The sequence below is a fragment of the Onychostoma macrolepis genome, chromosome 16 (assembly GCF_012432095.1).
Source record: "Onychostoma macrolepis isolate SWU-2019 chromosome 16, ASM1243209v1, whole genome shotgun sequence".
Classification (NCBI taxonomy): domain Eukaryota; kingdom Metazoa; phylum Chordata; class Actinopteri; order Cypriniformes; family Cyprinidae; genus Onychostoma; species Onychostoma macrolepis.
The window spans coordinates 6,586,800-6,611,606 of record NC_081170.1 but is presented as its reverse complement, the minus strand read 5'-3'; the positions used below and the strand labels follow the sequence as shown (position 1 = coordinate 6,611,606).

Below are 24,807 nucleotides of genomic sequence, written 5' to 3'. Positions count from 1 at the left end.
TCTGCCATTATAAACACAAAATGCAGCACAAACACACAAAACAATGCCACAGGGACACTGAATTACATTTTGAGAATGAATGTCTATCATTATGACTGTAAACCTTCTTAAATGGATCACAGATTTTAGACAAGCTTAAACAAAGCACTTTGTGGCCGGCGGTTTATATGAGAAGAGCTCTGACATACTGCAGTGTATCTGTGAATCAAGTATAAGTAATTGTTTCCTCTTCCCTATCAGAGCAAACAAACAGAATCTGAATGTGTGTGTGTGTGTGTGTGTGTTATTGAAGGTCACAAAGCAAGGGTTTGCATCATCCCTGGAGATAATCTGGCTGTATGCTGATATCTGCTTGTTTTTTTTTACTAATAACCCTAAATGTCGAACTCTAACTGTGATGCATATTGACAACTGAACATGTACATCACTAAAACACAATCAAAAAAAATCTTTTATACTTTTTTAATAGATGTTCTTGGTCTTATTGTGCACAATTGATCAGTGCATGTTTCATCAAAATGTAAAAATGAAACCACATTTTTAAAGGTCAGTTGGTCAGGGCAACATAATATTAATATCATAGCTTTAAATCTTGTTCTACGTCATTCCTGGTAAAGAATAATTTTTACTCATAAATATGGTATAAATAAGTATTAATGCCAACATAGGCAATATTTGAAGGTATCATAATTACATCATGTGCTCCTGATGTAAAACACCTTCTTTTGGGCAAAATAATAATATGAATAATAAACAAAATAATAACAAGTTGAATAAATAAATGAAATAAATACATTTAAAATAAATTAAATTATATATAATTATTATATATTTATTTATTTATTTATTATGAAACAGAGCATAAATGTATAGCAAATAACAAATTACGCATGCAAATGTGACCTATAGGGCTGGGCGACATAAAAAGTTTCCATTTTTACAACATTTTAGCGGAGAGCTAACAAACTTCTGCTTAATAAGACAAGATCTTACCTCGATAGAACCGAAGTCCACATTTTCATAGTGAAAGTGGGCACAGTCAACAAGCTTGGGGAAGTGACCTTTCACAACAGAAAGCCTGCAACCACAATCAATAGTTGAAATGAGTTAACACATCATATACTGTATGTTTATCAGTGATAAGTAGAGAAAACTTTTCAACTATGATTAACTTATCTGGTTAATCAAATTAGTCATTATAGTAAGTAGCTGACTATTTCTCAGCCTTAGAATTTTCATCTGGAAAACAACGAAATGAAACAAAAAAATCCTACAGACTTCTCAGTGCTGTGGCAAACACCCACACGTTAACACTGAGTTTTGCCCAGGACAGTACAATGTACATTTTCTTCAGCTCTAGTTTGTATTTTCAAGTTCCACCGAATGTAGAAGCTCTCTAGGGCAGCTTTCAGGAAGCTACTCATGGACACCGCAGGGAAACTTTGCATCCCATTATCAGTTATTTCAGGGGGAAGTGAAACTAAGCTCTTCCTGTTTTACAGTGTGTTCAGAGCTTGACAAACCTGAAGCTGAACTGTTTCTGAGCTACAATGCTGACAGTATCACTATATTCACCAAAATATACAGATGCATCTCAATAAATTAGAATGTCGTGGAAAAGTTCATTTATTTCAGTAATTCAACGCAAATTGTGAAACTCGTGTATTATTCAATATCTTTGGTTCTTTTAATTGTGATGATTTTGGCTCACATTTAACAAAAACACACCAATTCACTATCTCAACAAATTAGAATACTTCATAAGACCAATAAAAAAAAAACATTTTTAGTGAATTGTTGGCCTTCTGGAAAGTATGTTCATTTACTGTATATGTACTCAATACTTGGTAGGGGCTCCTTTTGCTTTAATTACTGCCTCAATTCGGCGTGGCATGGAGGTGATCAGTTTGTGGCACTGCTGAGGTGGTATGGAAGCCCAGGTTTCTTTGACAGTGGCCTTCAGCTCTTCTGAATTTTTTGGTCTCTTGTTTCTCATTTTCCTCTTGACGATACCCCATAGATTCTCTGTGGGGTTCAGGTCTGGTGAGTTTGCTGGCCAGTCAAGCACACCCACGCCATGGTCATTTAACCAACTTTTGGTGCTTTTGGCAGTGTGGGCAGGTGCCAAATACTGCTGGAAAATGAAATCAGCATCTTTAAAAAGCTGGTCAGCAGAAGGAAGCATGAAGTGCTCCAAAATTTCTTGATAAACAGGTGCAGTGACTTTGGTTTTCGAAAAACACAATGGACCAACACCAGCAGATGACATTGCACCCCAAATCATCACAGACTGTGGAAACTTAACACTGGACTTCAAGCAACTTCGGCTACGAGCTTCTCCACCCTTCCTCCAGACTCTAGGACCTTGGTTTCCAAATAAAATACAAAACTTGCTCTCATCTGAAAAGAGGACTTTGGACCACTGGGCAACAGTCCAGTTCTTCTTCTCCTCAGCCCAGGTAAGACGCCTCTGACGTTGTCTGTGGTTCAGGAGTGGCTTAACAAGAGGAATACAACAACTGTAGCCAAATTCCTCGACACGTCTGTGTGTGGTGGCTCTTGATGACTTGACCCCAGCCTCAGTCCATTCCTTGTGAAGTTCACCCAAATTCTTGAATCGATTTTGCTTGACAATCCTCATAAGGCTGCGGTTCTCTCGGTTGGTTGTGTATCTTTTTCTTCCACACTTTTTCCTTCCACTCAACGTTCTGTTAACATGCTTGGATACAGCACTCTGTGAACAGCCAGCTTCTTTGGCAATGAATGTTTGTGGCTTACCCTCCTTGTGAAGGGTGTCAATGATTATCGTCTGGACAACTGTCAGATCAGCAGTCTTCCCCATGATTGTGTAGCCTAGTGAACCAAACTGAGAGATCATTTTGAAGGCTCAGGAGACCTTTGCAGGTGTTTTGAGTTGATTAGCTGATTGGCATGTCACCATATTCTAATTTGTTGAGATTGAGATTGTGAATTGGTGGGTTTTTGTTAAATGTGAGCCAAAATCATCACAATGAAAAGAACCAAAGACTTAAACTACTTCAGTCTGTGTGCATTGAATTTATTTAATACACGAGTTTCACAATTTAAGTTGAATTACTGAAATAAATGAACTTTTCCATGACATTCTAATTTATTGAGATGCACCTGTAGTTCATCTCTTTTGTGTCTAAAACCTTTAAGGCTATTTTACTCCATTTCAATTGCTTGGTCTACACCTGAGTTTGAGGGTCCTGGTTACAATTCAAGTGGGTGTGGCTGCAAGGTGGGATCCTTAGTTAAGAAAGGTGCTTTAGAATAGAGCCCTATGATTTCCAATGCGAAAAAACAAGGACAGAATCATGGAATCCTGTCATAAATATGAAATTTACTATGTAATGTGGAACGTCACGGAATTTGGCAAAGTTTGGATGAATAAATCAAAAGGCTATACACAATCAAACTGCTAAATGACTGCTATTGAAATATGAAGTATACATGTCTACTACACAAACTCAGGCACATGTGACGCTTGTGGTGTTTTCAATGTATGCCATCTTATATGACTTGAACTTCATGCCCAGAGCTGCTCTAGCTCACTCATTGAAACTTTATTTTAAAATAAGATTATACAAATTTTCATAATAAACATCTGTTGTGCAGCACATTGTTTGTCAAAAAATTAAAGAAACTGTTCAAATTTCAATTCAAAGATTGCAATTTAAAAGATCTGCATTAAATCATAAAACAGAAACCAGAAAAACTAAAAGATAACACAATTTATGAAAAAATAAAACATATCATAGGGCACTATTATTGTTACATTTTAATACATTCTTAAATTATTTAAGTTGAATTCAAAATTAAAATAAAATACAGAGAATTAGTAAAAAAAAGAAAAAAGAAAAAAGATTTCACAGGGCCTGATGGAGAGACATGCAGTTTCTCACCTTTTGCTCATCTTCCCCTTCAAGTTGGCTGTGGTTCCCACCGATCGGGTCCCAGGCTCCCCAGAACTGTCCAGATTATCAGTGCTTCGAGCCTAAAGGACGGGGAATGAGAATATAGAAGAAACTGTTTTTATGATGGGTTCATTCAACAACACAAAGATCAAACTCATACCAGTTTCAAGAGCAAAAGTATGCATCATCTGAATTCAATGACAGTCAACATATTTTTGAGAAAATAGATTAGAAATCCTAAATCAGCAGTGATATTACAGGATTCATAAGGTCTCAAGCAGATCACTTTGATTTTAATGTTCAAATCAAACTAAGAAAATTAAGGGAGCAGCAAGCAGCTTGTGAAGTGACCGTGACTGTCGTCTGCTGAACTCTGGTCTCATTTAGAATAAAAGCCAAGCGTTTACATCAAACTTCACACTTTGACCACTGGCGTGTGATCCAAGTGGCCATTTTTAAACCTCTATGCAAAATGAGTATCAGATATGAGATTTGTGATTGACAGCGGTGCGCAGCAAGCGATAAGAGCATCAAAATATGAATCTTCTAATTATACATTTTGGTAACACTTTATTTTGATAGTCCACTTTAGACATTTTACTAACAGTAAGTAACTTCGCAACTACATGTCAACAAGCAGTCATAAGAGTATTAGTAGACTGTCTGCTTAATAACTTCTAACACTTTATTTTGATGGGTCTACAAGATACAACATGAGAAACTTTGCAAGTATGTCAACTTATTTTCTACCGCTAAACAGTCTACTCAGAATTAGTAGACATACAGTTGCAAATTAATGAGAATTAGTTGACATGTAGTTGCAAAGTAACTTATAGTAAGTAGAATGTCTAAAGTGGACTATCAAAATACAGTGTAACCTAAATTTTAATTATTAATGCTGTGTATACACTTTAGGCCTTCAGAAATAGCATTTATATATTTATAAATATCTAAAATAAATCTAAATAAAATCTAAATATATGTATTCAGATATGTAAAATAGAGAGAGAATTTTTTTTAAATTATATTTATTGAGATGTATAGAGATAATTTATACTATTAGTAGTAGTATTTTACTTACAGAAACATAAACAAATAATAAAAGGTATTTTAGATTATAAAAAAAAAAAAAAAAGTCCAAAACTTCAGCAACAATCATTTTATCACAAATGATCTCATAAAATATCTCATGCAAAATCAAATTTTATGCCAACTGATTTTCCGTTAAACAGCAAAATGTAGTTTTCAACAGACTTTCATTTTACTGCCTTGCCTCAAGCTTACAGCTGATGTTGTTAGAAAACATGATGTGACGTGACGTGCAGCTCTAAAAACTTCAGAGCAGTCGCTCAGTTTTAGAGTTCCAGCATTACAAAACAGCGCTCTGGGCCTTAGAGCAAGAGCTGCGTACACATCGGATGTTTCCTCCCTTATTACATCTTTTTATTCTTGTCCTTGATGAATAAAAGCCCCTGTGAATTATGGCTCAGTCATGCAGATTAGTTCTGATAACAGCGGACCACGTCATGATGACTGTTTGAGTTTCATCCCTGCCGACAGGCAGTTTCGATGGAAACACTGCCACGGGAGCATTTGGTTGCAAGACAGCACTTCCCCGAACCCCTCGAGGGAAGAAAAAGATCTCTGCAGTCCTCCTTTAGGTTTGCACAACACCAAACAGTCACGGATGAGTTTAAACACTGGAATGAGGGATGACAAGAGTGGATCTGCCTGCTGCTTTACCCAAAGCAACTCTTGTTTTCTTCCGCAAAGGGATGGCAAATTAGGAAAGGTCCAGCGTATTGATAAGCCAATCATTTTAGAGGCGATGATCAGATTGATTGAAGCATTGTGCGTGTGGCAGTTTGGGAGAAAGGAGATGTCGGACACTTCTGTCAAACTTACCTTTATTGCTAGCTGCTCTCCCCTGGGCAAGAAACCTTTAGAGATGGTCAGTAGTGCATAAGCATATTTGACAAGGATTAAACCTATACTATACTGTTAAGCAAGCAGATGTGTGTGAACTTAGTGTGTTCCTATATAATCCCAATGATAACAATTAACCCCTCAGTATGTGTGCTTACTTCAATAACTAAGCAAAATACAAAGCAAAAGCACTGGTGTCGTGTAAACAAATATTCTGTTTGGATTTGCATGCTGCAACTCTTAGAGGAGACAAGGAAGCAAAGCTGAAAACACTGACAGACTGACCTCAAAAGATAAAATCACTTCCGTCAACCTCTACCTGACCACAAGCCCCACAGCTCCCGATCAGAGTTATTATTGATAATGAAAACTATTACAAAAACTAGAAAGAAGAATACTAGCATTAAAAATACTAAGTAAAAATTAAGTAATCTAAAGCTATAAATATGCACTAAAAATCTAAACAAAAACTCACAGAAACTACTGAGAAAATGATCTTGTATAATAAAATAATGCATAGATATTTTATTATTTTATTTTTAATACTGACTTGCAATAAAAACCAAACCAAAACTAGTTGTTTTCCAAAAAAAATTAAAAAAAATTAAAAAATATATTAAAATGAACAGAAAAAAACTGAAACTAACATTTAAAAATACAATCCAAAAATAAAAACTTTAACTGGCCATTCACTAATAACACGAACAAAATAACTTTAAGGATAATTAAAAATTTTAAATTAAATATATATATAAAATAAAAAAAACAGAGAAACTAAATCTAGAAACAACTACTAAATTACTAAAAAATAAGATTAGCAATTAAACACAATAAAAATAAATGGCCATTTTACAATTATAATACTACTTAGGAATAATTGAAACTACATGAAACTGAAATGGAAAGTAATATAAAAAAGAAACATTTTCAAAAATATAATAGCCCTGCCCCTGATACGTTTAAAAATAAAACATTCTTCTGACCCAACCTGCTCCCAGAACCCCACCTTCTCCATTCGGCTTTGGATTGATCACACATTCCTCAATCCGATGATATCTCGGCCCTCACAGCACACGGCTTGAAGATCTCAGAGGAGAGATGTCGGCCAAATCAGTGACAGTGAGAAGAGCTGCCTGCCAATGTCTCGCCTATAAATCAGTGGAAATATATTGCACGCTTACACCGCGGTGGACAGGCCTGTCTGAAGATATTAACTGGAGTCACACTGATTGTGTGTCAGTCATTATTAAGCAGCGTTCCCTCTCTGTCCCTGACTGACATAAGGGTTATTGAGGTAGTCAACATTCCTGCAGCGAAAGCAGCATTTTTAGACACTATCATGTATCTTTCTTAAAAACTGACAACATTTACTGTCAAAACTATTTTTGTTCCCTTACCATAATATAAATAAAAACAGACCCCATTTACATTCTTAATGTCCCCTGGTCTTACTGAATATGATTCAGCAAACTTTCATAAAAATATAAATGTATTTCTCCAACTGAAATTACTTTCTGCTGACATTAAGGATGGGGAAATATGATAATAACCAACATAATTTAGAACATATATTCAAAAAGAAAACAAATAATGCTTGCCGCAAAAGAAGTTGCTATGCGGTTGCTAGGGTGTTCTGGATGGTTGCTTATTGGCCCAAGTCTCTAAGATATGTTGGTCTCTAGATATGGCTCAGGGTTTGTCAAATCCCTAACCATGAGGAAAAGCAACAGTAATAGTCATGCTTGCTTAGGTTTTCCCTTCTGAATATTGTGTTTCACTCAGAAATACACCACATCACAGAAGCTAAATATGCTGCGAATGCCCTTTTAAGTTCTCTTGAAATGTCTGGTCTGACAGTCAAAGAAATATAGAAGTACACTACCGTTGAAATGTTTGGAGTCAGTAAGATTTGAAATAATATTTTCACTCAGCTAGGACATGTTAAATTGATCAAAAGGGACAGTGAAGACATTTATAATGTTACAAAAAAATTATTTTAAGAAAATCTGCTCTTTAGAACAGTCTATAAAAGAATTCTGAAAAAAAAAAAATGTATCACAGTTTCCACAAAAATATTAAGCAGCACAACTGTTTTCAACATTGATAAAGAAAATGTTTCTTGAGCACTAAATCAGCATATTAGAATGATTTCTAAAGGATCATGTGACACTGAAGACTGGAGTAATGATGCTGAAAATTCAGCGTTGCATCACAGGAATAAATTACATTTGAAAATATATAAAAATTGAAAACCGCTAGTTTAAAATTGTAATAATTTTTGATCAAATTAATGGAGCCGTGGCGAGCATGACACTTGTTTTAAAAGTATTTGTTAAAATCTTGACGACCCCAGACTTTTGAACGATAGTCTATATAGCATAATACAGTATAATATGCTTAAAAACTCTGAAACAAATTAAAAGAACATCAAAATATTACTTTACTCAACAAAGACAAACTGATAAATATCTATGCTGAATGCTACAGATCATTAAACTAATTCAAATCATTGCACATGAAACCTGCTGAACTGCTGAAACCACAGGACTTGCCCGTCCAGCAGTGAAACAGTGCCGAACAAAACACCCCTGGATCTCCAAAGAGGCAGCAAGCTTTTATTCAACCCACAATAAAGACTATATTTCAACCTTCAAGTGTTCCTCATACAACGCTGTGGGTATTACTGCGACGGTAAACGCAGCTGGTTTTAACCAAGGCCACAGTGATGTTATGCAAACACTCACCTGGCGGACCCGCTGTAGGATTTACAGCAAACAACGCACCTGGCGGCTGGCATACTGGTTCACCTGAGATAAACCTGAGATGGAAACATGCTAATTAACCACGTCCACCTAGAGCATCTCTTCTCTGCTGTACGATAAAGTAGGCATAACATGCACTAGTCTACTTTTCTACCACACCAAACCTTCTTAACCAGTCAGTAAAGCCGGCCAATCCATGCCGTTTCTTTTGTGGTAACCTCATACGTGTTCTCCATGACTGGTTTATGTTTCTCTGACCGACGCTGTTGAACACAACACACAGTAGGCTGCTCTTGACAGCTGATTCAAATCTTACATGTTAACATAAATACACTCAAATTTATAATGCATTACCCAACTAAACAATTAAACCCTAAGTCAACTAGGCAAATATTTCCAGATTCAAATACTGAATCTTCCTTGCTCTCAGATTGCTTCATACCTTGAGCATTCTCTTCCTCTTGAACATTTCTTCTGTTGTTGATACCGTGAGGCAGAACTACGGAGGTCAACAAGGTTGAGTACTAGCCACACTTTAGCTGTCATCACCTCTCTACGTCAGCTTCACTGATTCAGATGCATCCGAGTTTGTTCTCCTGGGGTCGGACCCTCCACAGATACGTGCAGATGGGTGGGCTTTCCTTGGAGATTCCCATAAGCATAAGTACACTCTTTCTTCACATACTCGTCTATCTCGCCTTTCTAACTGTCTCAGACACACGAAAAGCTCACGTTCAGAGGCACCTGTTGAATATTTGATGTGGCGATCTGAACGCTGGGTTAACGCCAGGCCTCTGTAACTCCTCAGCTGTTCACAGGAAGAGAAGGGCTGCTCGTATGACAGAGCATTTGTGCCATTCTCTCCGCTCGTTTTTGGACATGTTACGGATGTTCAGGCTCTCTTATTTAGGTGTGTCCTGATAGTTCAATAAAGAAATATAAATACATCCCAGTCTAAACTAGGGCTGCACGATTAATCAAAATATAACCAAAATTGCGATACGACTTAGTTTGCTCATCTAAAAGGCTGTAATTCAATATAAAAGTTTAACATTCAAAAATGAAGATATTAAGACAGCCATAAATAGGCCTATTAGTATTGTAATTTTTACAGGTGTAATGTAAAATAAAGTATTACTATATTATGTCTCTTAATTTTTTTTAATTTACAGCGAAAATTTTCTTATTTTGTTTTTGTTGAGTAATAATAATAATAATAATAATAGCAACAATTATTATTGCTGTTGTTGTTTTATAACCATATGGAGGTATAATCACAAGATTTTGCCCATATTGTGCAGCCGTATAAACAAACCTGGATTTTTTTTAAATCGCATTTTATAATCACAATTTTTATCAGAAAAACTAGATTTCCTCCCCAAATCGTGCATCCTTCGTTTAAACTGTTGGCTGAATGACTTAAGATGAAAAATCTTCAGCGTCGATCTAGCAGGCATCTGTTTGCCGTTCTCTGTAATCTGTCATATGTCTGAGCGAAACAGGATAAAAAAAAAAATGGGGCTATACATCTGAATGGGAACAATAGGTTGAAGAAGGGGGGTTTCAAAATAAGAAGGATGACAACAGCCAAAAACGCAAAGTCAATAAGACACAATATGCATTAAGAAAGTAAATTGGGTCTGTTTTGATTTCATTGAGACTTTAAAAATGATATCCTTATCCCCTCCATATAAAATAAATGGTTTAGACCACAACTTCTGAGCATCCAATCTGACCCTGGATATTCATACACCAGAACTCAAAGTCCTGACCACTCAAAGCCCATTCTGGTCATCCAATAATCAATGTCCAGTTGATGCTATGCAGAGTTTACCTGTCTTTTCACCTGCTTTCCAGAAGATATGCACAGACAACTCGCAAACAAAGGCTCTTCCAACTCAGTCAGACATTCAAAGTAAGATACAGAAGGAAAAGCAAAAAAGGGACACAGATCAGGAACATGCACAGAAACAAAAGACGTGAGTCTCATTCACCAACCAGTCATGTATGTCATTTCATACAACCAGTCTTTAAGCCAGTTTAATATGGAAATTATAATTAATAAAAGTTTTTAAAAAAACTTAAAAATTTTTGAAATCCACAATAAAACTCATTATATTACAGAACTTTTGTAGCTTTGAAAATAAACTTATTGTAGGGTCACTTATTTATTTTTTTAAGGTTTATATTTGGCATTTTCAGGAAAGGTCCTCCAGTGGGGATTCGAACTCGGGAAGCCCGTAGCGCAATGGCGCTATATGTCGGCACGCTGTCCACAAGGCTTATCGGCACTAATGTAGGATCACTTAGTTACTCAATTTCTTATAATAGAATTTATAAAATGGATAGTTCCGGTCCTTGATTCTGATTGGTTGAGCCAAGTTCGAAGCTGTTGTAAATTACTCTATAAACATACACCGTTGTTTACATTTATGTGTTGCTTGGCAACCACTTTGTTGGAACCACAACCGTTTCTGAGGAACTACATTGTTTGCTGGAAGAATAATGTTTTTATCAATATCATTAAACTTTATTTGTTGTTTTATTTTGTGAAACCTTACTATGTATATGGAATAACCGTTTTATAAAAGCAATAAGCCCCATGAAGCCGTGGTTTACAGTGAATTTATAACAGCTAAAGGGGTTGTTAACTAACTTCTGGGAGCTTATTGCTTTAATATTAAACCAAGTTCAATTAGACTTATTTTAGAATCACTTTTATTATATTATAAACTGAATAACTAAATGACACTACTAAGTCTAATTTCAAAGCAACAAAAGTTAGAACAGTTAAAGTCAGAATGAGTTCTGCAATAAAATGCAGCCGATAATGCTGTCTAGGACTATATATAAAAAAAAAAAAAAAGTATTTTACATTTTAACTAGTTTTGAAATTGGATACGAAACGGGGGGGGAAGTACATGCAGAGACTGTCAAATGATTATATAGGAGAGGTTGTATGAAAACCCTTATATGGACATGGGTGTGTATTATGCTAATAACTTTATGAAGACACGCCCTCCCTCATTTAGAAGAATCTGGATTGATCAACAAATGATGGTAAAACTTCACAATTATGAGTGAATGAGACCCAATAATGTGAAAGCGACATGCACAGTTAAGAGGATGGGTTCAAACCCTGCAATTCGCCAAATGCATCTGAATCATCTTAATGCAGTGTTTTATCAGTTTACTTCTCCTCTCACTCAGTTCATAACTGTATAAATGGAGTCAGAGTTGATCCCATCCTGTGCGTGAAGTGTGTTTGGCTGTGGAGCGGCACTTACCAGACATGTCTGCCAGGCTCATCGTTCTCACAAACATGGCGCATTTCCGAACCCACTGGGGTCCTGACACTTGACACAGAAAAGGAGAATAAAGGCCATTTAATGTCAGCCATGAGTCTGCACTATAATCTCAAACACACAAGAAGCTGCCATAACCCAAACACTGTGGATTATGATAATGCATGAATGAGCCAGCATGATAACATGATCAAGAACAGTGAGGATGGCTTATATGGGAAGACATATTGCATCAGCTCAAATGTGCAACTAGTGGACACATGTTTTATTCATATTTGGTTTTTCAATACAGTTTTATTCACCTCAAGCTGAGGTTTTACCTTTTGTTGTTTAAAACTGGATTTTAGTACCACAATAATTTAACTATCCTGACATTTATATGTTTTTTCTGGCCAGCGAGAGAAATAAAAGCAGTACATGAAATATTTTAAGAGTATGTCTTTAATTAACATGTAAATGAACTCCTGTAATGATGTGAAATGCCTTGTGCTTTACGAGGTCAGTCTCATGTAGAGCTGAACTGCAGACTGCAGTAAACAAACGCAAAGAATCCATGAGACCTCCGGGCAGGAATTCTCTGGTATGGGGAGTATTCTGCAACCATGGCAACGAGTGATGTAGGAATGAACTGTGTTTTTGTAAGAAGCATTTTTCGGCCCGTGTGAGAGTTGCGCCAAGTTCAGCTAGTTAACAAAGACTTTAAAGCCAAAAGCCTACTTAAGTACACAAAACATGAACGCTTGGCCAAGGCACTGCAAGCACGCTGATCCGTTCTACATAATACACATGCTTTATTGAGTTACAACAAACCTCTGTATATCATTTATCTAACTTTCTCAGCAAGAATATCTTTAAAATGGAGCTCCATTATGACATTAGCTCGCCTGAAAGAGAAAACTAACCACAGATGGCATTCGTTTATCCTAATTTGTGCCATAGTGCTTCTTGCAGTAATGCTGATAGTGCAACAAGTACCATTACTTGTGTGTTCATGTAACGTTAGTTGTTTGGAGCACATTCAGCTCTTACTCTCCAAACAGCCAAAAATAAAGAAAAAAAACTGATTGGAGTCTAGCTAGTTAAACAAGCAATTATTTTATGCATTACTTAAAATTCAAAAAAAAAAAAAAAAAAAAAATAGAAACCATTAAGACTTGTAAAAGATGATTTTAAAGATTTGTACAAGAAGCAATAAGTAAAGCAGAAATCTTTAGCGTCTGTCAATCTCAAAAATGCAATTTTAAGATGAACATATAAGTATATTGTTTGGCTTGGCTCATAATGTGCTATAAAAATAAATAAAATTAAATAAACTTTCATCATCCATCCAAGCCAGTAATAAATAAATAAAAAATTAAAATAATTATATTATATTATATATATATATATATATATATATATATATATATATATATATTAGTCTGAGGTCAGTATTTTTTAGTCAAACATTAATAAACAAAACCAAAAAAAAACTAAAAGAAAGAAATAATATAAAAAATAAATAATAAAATCTTTAGTCATCCATGCATGCTACTATAAAATGCCTAATAAAAAATAAAAATAAGGAACAAAAAATAACCTACTACATAAACTAAAATGAAATAGAAATTTCAGTATATGCACAGCAATCTTACTTGACTGTTTCAACATTCTTATTACACTATAACAGAAACTAAATTAGCAACCCTTTATTAGCAAAGCGTTTTATAATCCAAAAACAGGCATTACCTCATGCTATACAAATACAAATGTAGTACCAGTATAGTATATTACAAGTACATTTTTACTAAGCGGATGGTTGTGGGTCACCATAGTAACACTGTCAGCTGTCATTTGAATGCGGCCGAATTGTGCTGATATGGAGAAGAGCGAGAGAGGCTTATTATAGAGAAGTCGTGCTGTCAAAGTCCGTACCATCATGTGGGCAGCGTCTCTATAGTAACAGCGCTGGCTTTGGCCATGAAGAAAGGCTCAGCATGTGTGTGTGTGTGTGTGAAGGGTGAAACCAAATGGCTGTTAAATAAAGAAACCAGGATGGATGTAGAGAGAGAAATATTCAAACGAACAGTAGGCTGTGTTTGTGTACAGTAAGTGTGTTTGAGGTGTTCATGGTAATAACCACACTAGAAATGCACAGCCCGAGCCGCGTCCAGCAAAGCACACGCTGTGAAGTCTGCCTGTAGGTGCGCTGGATAAAATGGGTCACACACACGCTATTATTGTTACTTCCTCCCACCGTCTCTCTGTGCTGTCAGATCATGAGTAGTTCAGCTGTATACACACACATACACACGCGTACACAAAACACTACTGTGCCATTTGACCTTGAGAGCAGGGGTGTAAATATTTGCTCCGATAATGATTCAGTTCAATCATTTTAATGATTCAATTTAATCATTTTAAAGTTTCATTCGATTCAGCTATTTTGGTCTGATTCATGATTAGAGCTGTGTTGATATATTAAATATTTCCTATATTTTTGAGATATATACTATAATTCAAAGGTCTGAGGTCAGTAAGTTTTTTCCCCATTTAGCAAAGATTCATTTAATTGATCAAAATTAAAAGTAAAGACATTTTTAGCTATTTATTCCAAATAAATTAGATTGAATAAATACACTGATAATATTAAAAGTTTTTTGAGCAGCAAATCAACATTAGAGTGATCATGTAATATAGAATTTAGCTTTACATAACAGGAAAAAAAATGTTTGAAAATATATTAAAATAAAAATCAATTCTTTAAAATTGTAATAATATTTAACAATATTATTGTATTTTTTTTCTCAGCCTCAGTGAGCACAAGAGACTTTTTTCAAAATATTTAAAAAAGGTTACTGACCTCAACTTTCTGAATGGTTAGTATAAAATTAAGCAACGTCATGAATCTGTTGTAATTTTAATGCACTTTATTTCACCATTATGTTTCCTAAAGAATGTTTTTTTTTTCCTATAGAGGTTTGAATCATTGCCATTGATCTGTCTGTTAAAATGAATCAATTCATAACAATTCAAAATCAACCTAAAGATTCAAATGCATTATTCATTAATGTTCATAGAAGTCACTGTCTGGCATGTTTTAAATATTAAAATGTTTTAGTAAAAAATATATGTAGGTAAATATAGCTATACTTTGTATTGATGCATATAAATTGAAATGCTTAAATATCATTATTCCTTACTGAAATGTGAAAAAATGTCTTTTAACATTTTTTTAATAAAAAAATTATTTTAACTAGATTTTTACTATATTTTACTTCACATTTTAAATTCAAATCTGGTTGAAATTATGGGAAAATAATATAATCTAAAGGTCACAAATGAGCAATCAGCCCTTTTTTTAATCATTCTTAAATTCAAATAAAATATTATAAAATATATTTAATTAGTTATTCATTTGAAAAATGTATTACATTTTCATCAGATTATTGTCAGGTTGCTACATTTTTATACCCCAACCTGCGATCCACATCGATTCTCTCCCTACAAGCTCTGATTAAAGACACACTGCAAGTAAAAAAACATGGGTTTGGAGAAGTTGACAGTGCTAACAGAACTAATGACTGGAAAACACAACCCCATGTCGTCAAACTGGAACTGGCCATTACGATCATTGTTTTTCGGTTGCTGTTGCTCGCAGCAGGTGTCCTGGATCTGACCTCGAAACAATACAATAGGACAGCAGCCATTAAGTCACTCAAGCAGAAGAGGCTATACAGGCTATTGTCAATTGTCTTGGAGAGTCGCCACCCCAAAACCCCACCTCCAAATCTCCAAGGCTAAGCAGCTTTTTCCCAAGACCATTAAAAGGCAGATTATATGCACAGTTTGTGGATGCCATTTCAGAAAAAGCCCAAGCGAGCATATTCCAGTAAGATGTAGTGGTCTGATGAGAACGCTATGCTACACTTGCAAAGAAGTACTGTATGCTACTAAAGTAAAGCGATGGTATCAGATGACATGATACTGAAAGACCACCATATTTACATATGATAACATTTATATGGAATTTTAAAGAACATCATGGGATTGTGATGGCCCCATAGGAACACTACTGTATTTTTACTCTACTTTCAGTGGAAAGGTGAACCAGGTGAATTTGGAAATGGAAGGTGTAAACATAGGCGGAGGGTGAACCAACTCCAGGGTAAGGCTAAAAGCAGCCAAATCTATTAACTACAAACATCATAAACCTGGCAAGAATTTAGGCAAGAACCAGATATGGTTGTCTTGTAGGCTAATCAAATATTTTAATAGGACTGAATTTGTATTTAACGTGATAATTTAATTAAAACATTTTAAATTGATAATTATAACGTTTTATTTCCACGGTTATTCAAACAGCGAATAAATTATAAAGCCTACAGAAGGCGAGCAAAGGACATTATCACTAACTTTGATCTATTGAGAGTTCAGGCGCTCACACAAAAAAAAAATCTGAACTATCGTTATAATCTCTGAAGCAGTCTACACTGTGAAATGAATCTCTGACTTACACTGTACGTACATCTGTGCCTTGTTGTTTATGATGAGAGAACTCAAGAGGGTCCGAATTCAGTCAGCGAGCGCGCGCACTCAAAAAAAACCCAGTTTCAGTGATGACTCATCTGAACGCCTCTGATTGGCCATTGCATTCCTAAGCTCCACAGAATTGTGTGTGATTGGTTATAATGCGCAACACTGTAAAAAATTATTAAAAAGAAACATTGCAACATGAGCAGATATTAATCTAAGGCTGCAAACGACACTTTCCATTTATTTCCCTGTTAGCAACAGACATAATAGATTTAATTTATTTGTGCATTATTTTTTGTCCAACTTGACGAGAAAATCAAGAAGCTTGTATATTTTAGTGAATCAGATTTGTTCAAATCAAAAGATTTGTTCAGTGTTTTTCAGACATTCCTGCAAAGCATTCTGCATTGCATTTTTGTAATTGAATTTTTTTTTTTGGTTAAATACTACCGTTTATTATTTTTTCCGATTTCAGGTTATATAGACAAATGTAGTGTTGTGTATGTCACTCGAAATTGTTTCACGGAATGTATGTGTACCATGTATATTTATTATGTATACATAAATACACACACATATTTTCCAAATATATACATGTATATACATTTATATATTCATATTCTGATATTATATATAAATATATTAAAAAAAATATATAAGAAAAATATATTTTTCTTAAATATATACATGCATGTGTGTGGATTTATACAATATCTCACAGAAGTGAGTACACCCCTCACATTTTTGTAAATATTTTATTATATCTTTTCATGTGACAACACTGAAGAAATGACGCTTTGCTGCAATGTAAAGTAGTGAGTGTACAGCTTGTATAACAGTGTAAATTTGCTGTCCCCTCAAAATAACTCAACACACAGCCATTAATGTCTAAACCACTGGCCACAAAAGTGAGTACACCCCTATGTGAAAATGTCCAAATTGGGCCCAAAGTGTCAATATTTTGTGTGGCCATCATTATTTTCCAGCACTGCCTTAACCCTCTTGGGCATGGAGTTCACCAGAGCTTCACAGGTTGCCACTGGAGTCCTCTTCCACTCCTCCATGACGACATCACGGAGCTGGTGGATGTTAGAGACCTTGCACTCCTCCACCTTCCATTTGAGGATGCCCCACAGATGCTCAATAGGGTTTAGGTCTGGAGACATGCTTGGCCAGTCCATCACCTTTACCCTCAGCTTCTTTAGCAAGACTTGGAGGTGTGTTTGGGGTCATTATCATGTTAGAATACTGCCCTGCGGCCCAGTCTCCGAAGGGAGGGGATCATGCTCTGCTTCAGTATGTCACAGTACATTTTGGAATTCATGGTTCCCTCAATGAACTGTAGCTCCCCAGTGCCGGCAGCACTCATGCAGCCCCAGACCATGACGCTCCCACCACCATGCTTGACTGTAGGCAAGACACACTTGTCTTTGTACTCCTCACCTGGTTGCCGCCACACATGCTTGACACCATCTGAACCAAATAAGTTTATCTTGGTCTCATCAGACCACAGGACATGGTTCCAGTAATCCATGTCCTTAATCTGCTTGTCTTCAGCAAACTGTTTGCGGGCTTTATTGTGCATCATCTTTAGAAGAGGCTTCCTTCTGGGACCACAGTCATGCAGACCAATTTGATGCAGTGTGCGGCGTATGGTCTGAGCACTGACAGGCTGACCCCCCACCCCTTCAACCTCTGCAGCAATGCTGGCAGCACTCATACGTTTATTTCCCAAACACAACCTCTGGATATGACGCTGAGCACGTGCACTCAACTTCTTTGGTCGACCACGGCAAGGCCTGTTCTGAGTGGAACCTGTCCTGTTAAACCACTGTATGGTCTTGGCCACCGTGCTGCAGCTCAGTTTCAGGGTTTTGGCAATCTTCTTATATCCTACGCCATCTTTATATAGAGCAACAATTCTTTTTTTCAGATCCTTCAGAGAGTTCTTTGCCATGTTGAACTTCCAGTGACCAGTATGAGAGAGTGACAGCGATAACACCAAATTTAACACACCTGCTCCCTATTCACACCTGAGACCTTGTAACACTAACGAGTCACATGACACCAGGGAGAGAAAATGGCTAATTGGGCCCAATTTGGACATTTTCACTTATGGGTGTACTCACTTTTTTGGCCAGTGGTTTAGACATTAATGGCTGTGTGCTGAGTTATTTTGAGGGGACAGCAAATTTACACTGTTATACAAGCTGTACAATGACTACTTTACATTGTAGCAAAGTGTCATTTCTTCAGTGTTGTCACATGAAAAGATATAATAAAATATTTACAAAAATGTGGGGGGTGTACTCACTTCTGTGAGATACTGTATATACATATTAAAAACACAGTAAACACATATTATGTAAACAAAAACCTTTATTTTGGATGCGATTAATCGTTTGACAGCACTAGTTCAAATTAATCATTAAAATGAATGGTCTCAAAAGAGCTATTTGTTTGTGAATCATAATTAACAATACTACTGTTTATCATTATGTTTTTGATTTCATGTTATACAGATTATGCAAATGTTATGTTGTTTACATATCACTCACCTCAGTTTTCCAGTTCTTGGAATAATCAATCGGTTCAACTGAATCATTAAAAATAATACTCTCCAAAGAATTTTTTCTCGCTAATTTACAACCATTGATTCAAACATACTGAAGAATGTTAGATCTGAGTATCAAAGGTATAATTGGCCTAAAAATCTAAAATTCTAATAATAAAAAACATTTGTCATTAGCATAGGTTACTTTTGATCAATGCTTCTCAACTGGTTTTGCTTCAGCACCCGGATTTTACGTTGGAAATCAAGTAGTGACTCAATAACAGAATAAATCCTAAAAAATCTAACATTTAAATGTTTAATATTCCCATAAACTGTATAAATACAAACATATGCAAAATTATAAACTTGACATAAGAAAATGGACAGTTTTAGTTTCTAAATTATATTTTCACAACTATCCCAGCCAATTCAGCACAGATCAATGTCTCATTTTTGGGTCGTGACCCACCAGTTGAGAAGGACTTCATAAGGTTCCCTTCTTGTCATTCGTTTCTGCCATGCTGCAAGGAACTTCCTCTCCATCCCTCACCTCATGTGGTCCTGTAAATTTCTGTTGTGTTCAACTCTCCCCCACGGCCCTTCGACCTCAGTACAAAGCAGCCTTGGCCTTCCCATTCACCCATGGCTTCTAAGGGCCTCTGGACCCCCCTACTCCTTCTTCGGCCCCTTCTTAAAGATCCTACCCAACCCCCAGCACTCTAAAGGACCTCATTCATAGATCTACTGCTATCCACGTCTGACCCCGCAAATGCTGAACGCTCACTTGGGGAAGCAACTGCTCCGAAACCTCCATCTACACTCCCCTCAGATTCTAGCACGGGGCACAACTCATGTGCCCGGCATGACAAGGGACAACTGGGAATTGGGTATAAGCAAGGTCAAATGAATCCTGGACATTCCTGGAGCGGATCTTAGAAACTCTGCTCCCACAGTCCACTGTGGCGCTGTAACCCCCCTTCTCACGTTCTGTCCTGCTTTCTATGGAGAATCAGGAAGGCTCAGAAGCGCTGCCGGCATACTAAACACTCTCTCTGCATCCCAGCTGGGGCCACGTGAGAGTCGGAGGAAGAAAAGACGCCAAAAAAAATGAGGAAATGATGGAGAGAGCCTGGGAGAGAAGATGTCTCTGCAGTTAGACAAAGCGTTTGTCTGTTTGCATGAGCATATTTGAGTGAATAAGTGGCAGGGATGAAATGAAACACTGTGAAACTCTGACAAAGCAGATCGTAATAGCATGAAAGTTGTCAACAGATTAAATTATATATTTTTCAAATTTTATTATTATTATTAATAAATTTAAATGATCATAATTTAAATTAGTAATTTATTTTAAACAGGAAAAAACATGAACATTTTATTATTATTATTATTATCAACATCATTATCAATATTATTATTAATTAATTATTCTAGATAATTTAGGTATTATAAAGGTCTTACTTTTTACTGAAAAACCAGAGACATAACTATTATTCCAATGAGATATCATCATCTCATGCAGAATATTCAAGGTCTTTTCCATATATCAAAAGTTTTTATAAAGATCTCGGCAGTACATATCAACATCCACTTTCATTTTATGGAAACAAGAAGCTCATAAGCTCACTTATTCAGCCTTGCTTCTTTTGTGTTTCGAAGAAAAAAGAAAAGAAAATAATACAGGGTTGGAATGGTTGGAATTTTTATTTTTGGGTGAATTATTATTAACTGTGTGAAATGAATGTAAGGTTGTTAAACATCATTATACTCACAAGTTAGCACGTTAGCATCCACAGAGAGTTACATACTGATGTATGGCATGCATGTAGTAGTGGTGGGGGTGTGCAAAGGCCATTTGTGTTGCCACAAAGTTCCTCTGGGCACGAGTTCAAAGCAGCTGCTTTTACAGGACCTGTGACTGCTTTAGAGCTTTTACTTCATTCAGAATAAAACACAGATAAATGAAGTGTAGCAAGGAATGCAAAACCGCTCCATGCTGAACACAGAAGCGAAAGCGCGGCTATGACGTGATGGGAAACTTGGAGGTTGAAACTTAAGATTGTGCTGAAACAAACTCTAAAGTCCATAGGCTGTCTGAAAAGACAAAATAACCTCACCATTTCCTTTGTGTGTTAAACACACAGACTTCACAGACATTAAATTCAGCTCTGAGCAGTGTGACGAAACGCTGAGCCACAACATAAACCCACTGAAGGAAATGCAACACACCACCACAGAGAAGAAAGTTTACATGAGCTGAGAAAGACAAGATACTTCCACATACAGGCTAAACAATAAGGATTTTCTTTGCTGGACCAGTTTCAGACCAGTAGTTCAGATTTGTACTAGTCCTGCCAACATTTTAAAATTGTTTTCTTGACCAAAAAAAAATAAAAATTTTAAATTTAAAACAAATAATTAGTTAGTTTTCTACTTTGGACTACTAGTCTGCAATTGCTAATAGTCTGCAATTACAGCTACAAATGAATGAACTTATTTTTCCTGAAAAGTAAAAAGATGATTTCAACACAACTGATGAAGGACGATCACAAGTCAATCTTGCAATTTAGACAGCTAGATTTATTACTTATTCATTTATTTTTATTGCCAGATCAGCAATGGCTGTATTAATGGCAAGATCAAAGTAAAAAACAAATAGGCTTTTTACGATTAAAAACTATATAAGATCATTAGGTTTGACATTTGCAAAACAGCATAATGTTTTCCTGGTGAAATCTTCTAGGAAAACACCCATTAAGGAACTTTCTGAATAAAACCATTGTCTTTTAGTATTAAAAAAACAAAAAAACAGAAGGAGAATGACGTGACCCTTTGGCGGCAATGCACACATAGTCCTTCACTCTGCTCACATTGTCAGAAATTGTATATATCCTGTCAGTAAATTTTGAGCCACTCTTTATTTAGCTCACTGTGAGGACCCCAGCAGTCAAGGACAGCCGGAAAAGAGAGACAGCAATCGCCAATAAAGAAAAAATTCAAAGATTCCACCATCCCCAGAGAGGATCTCGACGCTGCTATAGCTAACGGTATCAAGCTAGTAAAGAGCAACAAATTACTCTCGATTCGGTAGTGGCTTCGACTGTAAGAGAAGCGATAGACTCTGTACTGACCCCAGCACTCCGTGATCTACATTTGGATATACAAACGACCAACGATTCTGTAAAAGAGCTAAAAGCATAAGTTGAAAAGCTAGCCATCACGGCGAAACAGACACGTTTATTCCAGGTTGATTCCGTTCAAGAAAAACTCCAATCGGCCGCGTACTCTCATCTTCCGTGTACTAAGGTGGCATGACAGATTGGCGATCCTGAAGGGTGCTTCAGGCAATACACGCAGTACAATGTCACGCTACTATTTTTTCCCGACTTTAGTCCAGCCACAACTACCAAGAGAAAGAGCTTTAATCCAGTCTTGAAGAAGATGACAGCACTTGGTCTCCAGCCCTTCCTCACCAATCCAGCGGTAATTAAACTACGGCACAAAGGTGAGCAAATGATGTTCAACTCTCCTCAAAAGGTGGAGGATTTTGTTACTTCACAGTCACTGAAGACGTATCCTGCAGTGCTACAAAGAGAGAAAATTAACGATGAGGTCTGTGGTGATCCTAACTGCCCTGAAGAGGACAATAACAAGGTGGACATGGGTTTTTGGAATCTTGCCCCTGCCCTGTAAGTTCGTCCGCTGATTGGTAAATAATAATGATTTATTTTCTTTATTTTTATTTTTATTTATTATTATTATTCTTCTTCGGGCTGATTCAACTCAGAGCAGGTTCAATCACTACGCTTTTGGCTCAGTGGGCCTTTTGGGGACATGTCTTGCGTTGAAGTGGACTGGTCACGAATCAACATTTGTTTCTGTTGTTTATGCAGACCTACACTCTCAGTAATGTGCGGTCTGCTTTGGTTTTTATACACAGTTGTTTGTCGTTCCTTGTTTTTGCTTTTCTTCTATGCCCTTTAACAGACATCAATACTTTTATTTATTCTGCTTTTCTTTTAAAAGGACTATGCATCTAGGTGGATTGGTATCTAGCATACATACTAATGTTTACATGTCACTGGCAGTATGGCATTTCTTTTGTTTCTCTTCACTTAGACAGAATCTTGGCATTGTGAGCACACAATGCATGTTCTGAATATCTTATTGAATGTGAATGGCCTAAATTCTCCTATTAAGCATACCCGAATATTAGAATATATGCACCGTAAATCGATTTCCTGTGCCCTGATACAAGAGTCTCATTTAAAACAATGCGATGTGGCACGTTTTCAAAACAAGTATTACAAACTGGCAGCCTTCTCTTGTGCCCGTAATAAAAATAAGGGGGAGCTTATCTTAGTCAATAGTAGGGGTAAAATATATAATATAGGGCAAAAATATAATATCACGATATTTTTAAGAAAAATCACGATTCACGATTTTATCACGATTCTTTGTCATGTTGGTTTTACTATTTTGCAAGTTGTCTGAGCATTACAGCCAAACTAATTTCCCTATTATAAAGACAAAACCTTTCAAGATAACAAAAATATTAAAAAAGAATGGTGGATATTTAGGCCAAAGTGGGCGAAGATAAAAATCTTTGTCATTGTTCTCATTTTTTAATAACAAAGATAAAATAAAGATACACATTACAAATACACATAATATATAAATAAAACAGCATTACAATAGGTGTATTTAGCAGGAGCATTCAAGAAATTTAAATCAACAATATAAAAATAAAACACTATATAGATTGATTCCTATTAAATCAACTGTATTAACGTTTTTCAGTCAAGAGTAGTGAGTGATTTTTCTCTGTGTTTTGGTGTTTTATTAACATTGAAGGAATAATTAACCCCAAAATAAAAAGTGTTTTATATTTATACCATCATTTACTCACTCAAAAGTTTCTTTAAACCTGAATGAGTTTCTTCTGCTAAACATAAATGCTATTTTGAGGAACGTGGAAAACCAAACAGTTGCTGGTCCCCAGTGACTTATTCCATAGTATTTTTTTTTTCCTTCTATCAAAAGTTAATGTGGACCAGATACTATTTGGTTACCCACATTCTTCAAAATATCTTCTTTTGTGTTCAGCACAAGAAAGAAATTAATACAGGTTTGGGACAACATGCGAGTTAGTAAATAATGACAGATTAAATTTTAAGGTGAACTATCCCTTTAATTACAGTCGGCTGCATGTTCAGTACTGCCCCTTTAAGACATGCACGCATCTAATATACAGAGGCACGCATCCGTTTTCTCTCAGCTGTTTACTTACTCATATTAGACATAAGCAACGGAGTCTATACATAAACCTTGTGTGTTTTGACAGTATTAGTGCACAAGATAACTTAGTTCAGTAATCAGGCGCTTTTTGACAGGCTTTAGCACGCGCGCTTCGGGTGTACGGGCTCACAAAAAGCGCACGTCAGACCAGCGCGTGAATAAAACATTTAACCGGCAAGGCTTTAAAGCAGATCTGAATAATGTACAGTATATTGAGACGGAGGAATAAGATGTGCGCTGTAGCACGATACTACGATATTTCTTCAAAAGCAGATCGTGGAGACATTTTTATCGTCCACGATCAAAAATCGTCATATCACACACCCCTAGTCAATAGGAAGTTACATTTAACTATTGAACATACCGGTAATGATGATGAAGGTAGATTTGTTTTTATACGCTGTAAAATACATAATGACAGGTTAGCACTGGTCTTCATTTACTGCACGAATGAGGCAGACACTGCATTTTTCACAAATATTTCCAATATATTACTTGAGCAGACTGAT

At 36.2% G+C, this 24,807-nt stretch overlaps 1 protein-coding gene across 1 annotated transcript in view; it reads right to left on the bottom strand.

Moving 5' to 3' along the window:
* arhgap33 (Rho GTPase activating protein 33) overlaps nt 1–24,807 on the bottom strand; it is a 62,659-nt gene that overhangs the window by 25,064 nt on the left and 12,788 nt on the right. The window contains 4 exon segments of the mRNA XM_058746573.1: nt 994–1,078; nt 3,927–4,018; nt 5,844–5,878; nt 11,914–11,982. Of these exon segments, the coding sequence (XP_058602556.1) occupies nt 994–1,078; nt 3,927–4,018; nt 5,844–5,878; nt 11,914–11,982 (281 nt within the window).